At 36.4% G+C, this 1,977-nt stretch overlaps 1 protein-coding gene across 1 annotated transcript in view; it reads right to left on the bottom strand.

Annotated features, from left to right (window-relative positions):
• Positions 1 to 166: 166 nt before the first annotated feature.
• Positions 167 to 1,977, bottom strand: part of LOC102211669 (ladderlectin-like) — a 4,489-nt gene continuing 2,678 nt past the window's right edge. Inside the window, exons 2-5 of the mRNA XM_005754354.2 lie at positions 1,120 to 1,229; positions 905 to 1,033; positions 642 to 750; positions 167 to 493 (exon numbers count right to left, since the gene is read on the bottom strand). Of these exons, the coding sequence (XP_005754411.2) occupies positions 411 to 493; positions 642 to 750; positions 905 to 1,033; positions 1,120 to 1,229 (431 nt within the window). The 3' untranslated portion in view covers positions 167 to 410. The remainder of the gene's footprint in view (positions 494 to 641; positions 751 to 904; positions 1,034 to 1,119; positions 1,230 to 1,977) is intronic.

The raw sequence follows: 1,977 nt of genomic DNA, 5'->3' as shown, positions 1-1,977 counted from the left end.
ACAAAGACATATAATTTCCAAATCAGCATTACTGAGCTAGACAATAAAAAACAGTAAGTGCAGGTAAATATTACCCACTCAATAAGTACCCCAAATTAATGCATGTTATGACTATTGAATTTATATGTAGCTACACAACAGACACAGGTAGATGCTTGCCCAAAAGCTTTAATGTAGCAAGAAGGAAACTTTAAAACAAAGAATTAAAACAGAATAGTTTTCTTGGAAGACAATACAAAAAAACATGGTAAAATCAGTCTACTGATGACACAATCACACTTCTGTTGACTTGTGATTTTGTTGTTTAAGTGTTAAACAGAGAGGAAAATAGAATGCTGCACATAAAGATATTGGAGCAAAACAGAAACATTGTAGTTCAGTCTGCTGTTTTGATTCAGATTTCATGTGTGTCAGTCCAGGAGTCCTGATCTCTTCTTGGCACAGACAGAAGGACGGAGATTATCACACCACACATCATCCCAGCATTTGCCATCTGCGAGGTTCAAAAGCAGAAATCAGTAAAATGTCACACAAAGTGTTAAAGATGCGATCCAAAGCAAGATTGTAAATTTTGATTTATGTAGTGTTTTATTTAAAGCTCTTAAATTATTCACAAATTAAGCAACCATGTTCTGAATTACCACTATAATTAATCTGTAGGCAAAATGGACGGGAACCACTAATGGGCTCTCCTGGGCACCAGTTTGTGTACTGGAAAGGCCTCCCATCACTCCAAAACCAAATATGCTCCTGAAATTAAACACAGCATTAGTTCAAAAGTCCCTGTATCAGTGCAACCCATCTCCACCCTAGATCCTCTATTCACATATTTTTTTGACAAAATGTAACATCTTCTATCATTAATACAAAAAGAGAAATACTGTGTAAAGATAAAAAAACGTACCCCTGGTGCATTGGTTCCTCCAACCCAGGTTGTTTGGTAGCCATGAGGAGCAGTCATCTTCTGAATCATATGGTATTCGCTGCTGCTGTGCACAGATACGAGGTTTGCGTCCATGGACAAGCAGTTTCTCTTCAATGGAGAGTGGAGTTTTATTCATGTATGTATTTTATGTATTTTATTCAAGTGTTGAAGACAATACAAATAAGTTAACCTACCTCAGCTCTAGGCCAAGTCATGGATGTTGGAACGTAAACAAAGCAGCGATCTCTAAACTCAGTCCAGCCATGAGGGCAACCACCGGATGTCTTGATTAGGTCACGCTTTGCTGGGGGTCAATAAAAAGTTGTACATGTTGTGTCTCCAGTTGATATCTTATTTTGTAATATCTTAATCCTGACATCTACTATAAATGAAAACGATCATACAAGCAATATCTTGAAAAATAAACATTAGTTAAATGATCGACAATGAACAGAATATTTTGACTCCTTTACATTTATATAAGTGTAATTCTATGCATGCCTCTGTAAACTTTATAGTGATTATTAGTGATGTGCGATACCACTGATTCCCTTTCCGATCTGATACCGAGTAAAATTCAGGGTGGTATCAACGATACTGATCGGATACTGGTACTCTGTACAAAAACGTAATGTTTCATTGTATTTCATAATACAATATATAATTGTATTATGTAATTGTAATAATAATATAATAATAGAGCTTCATAATGATTATAGGACATCAGATAACTGATGTCCTATACGAGGTTAGTGGTGCTGCCACAACATCTCACTGTCTCGCTACATATATTGCAAACCACGTCTTGGCTGTTTGTGGAGGTAAAATACGTCCACACGTGACTCCGTTTATGCTCAGCCATTGTTGTGAGTGCGCACGAGGTGCTGCGACACATTTATACAGTTGTATTTTGCATTTGACTATGAAAGGCGTAAGAGGAAGTAGTTCCTTCCAATTTAGACAATCCGAATGATATGGTTTCTTTCCACTGTGTTCCTGTTAATGATAAACTACAAATTTATCGCAAAGTGCTAAAATATCGATATTTTAAT

This window comes from Pundamilia nyererei, unplaced genomic scaffold (genome assembly GCF_000239375.1).
Source record: "Pundamilia nyererei isolate P.nyererei 1_Seehausen unplaced genomic scaffold, PunNye1.0 scaffold00552, whole genome shotgun sequence".
NCBI classification, from domain to species: Eukaryota; Metazoa; Chordata; class Actinopteri; order Cichliformes; family Cichlidae; genus Pundamilia; species Pundamilia nyererei.
This window is presented reverse-complemented; position numbering and strand designations above follow the sequence as displayed.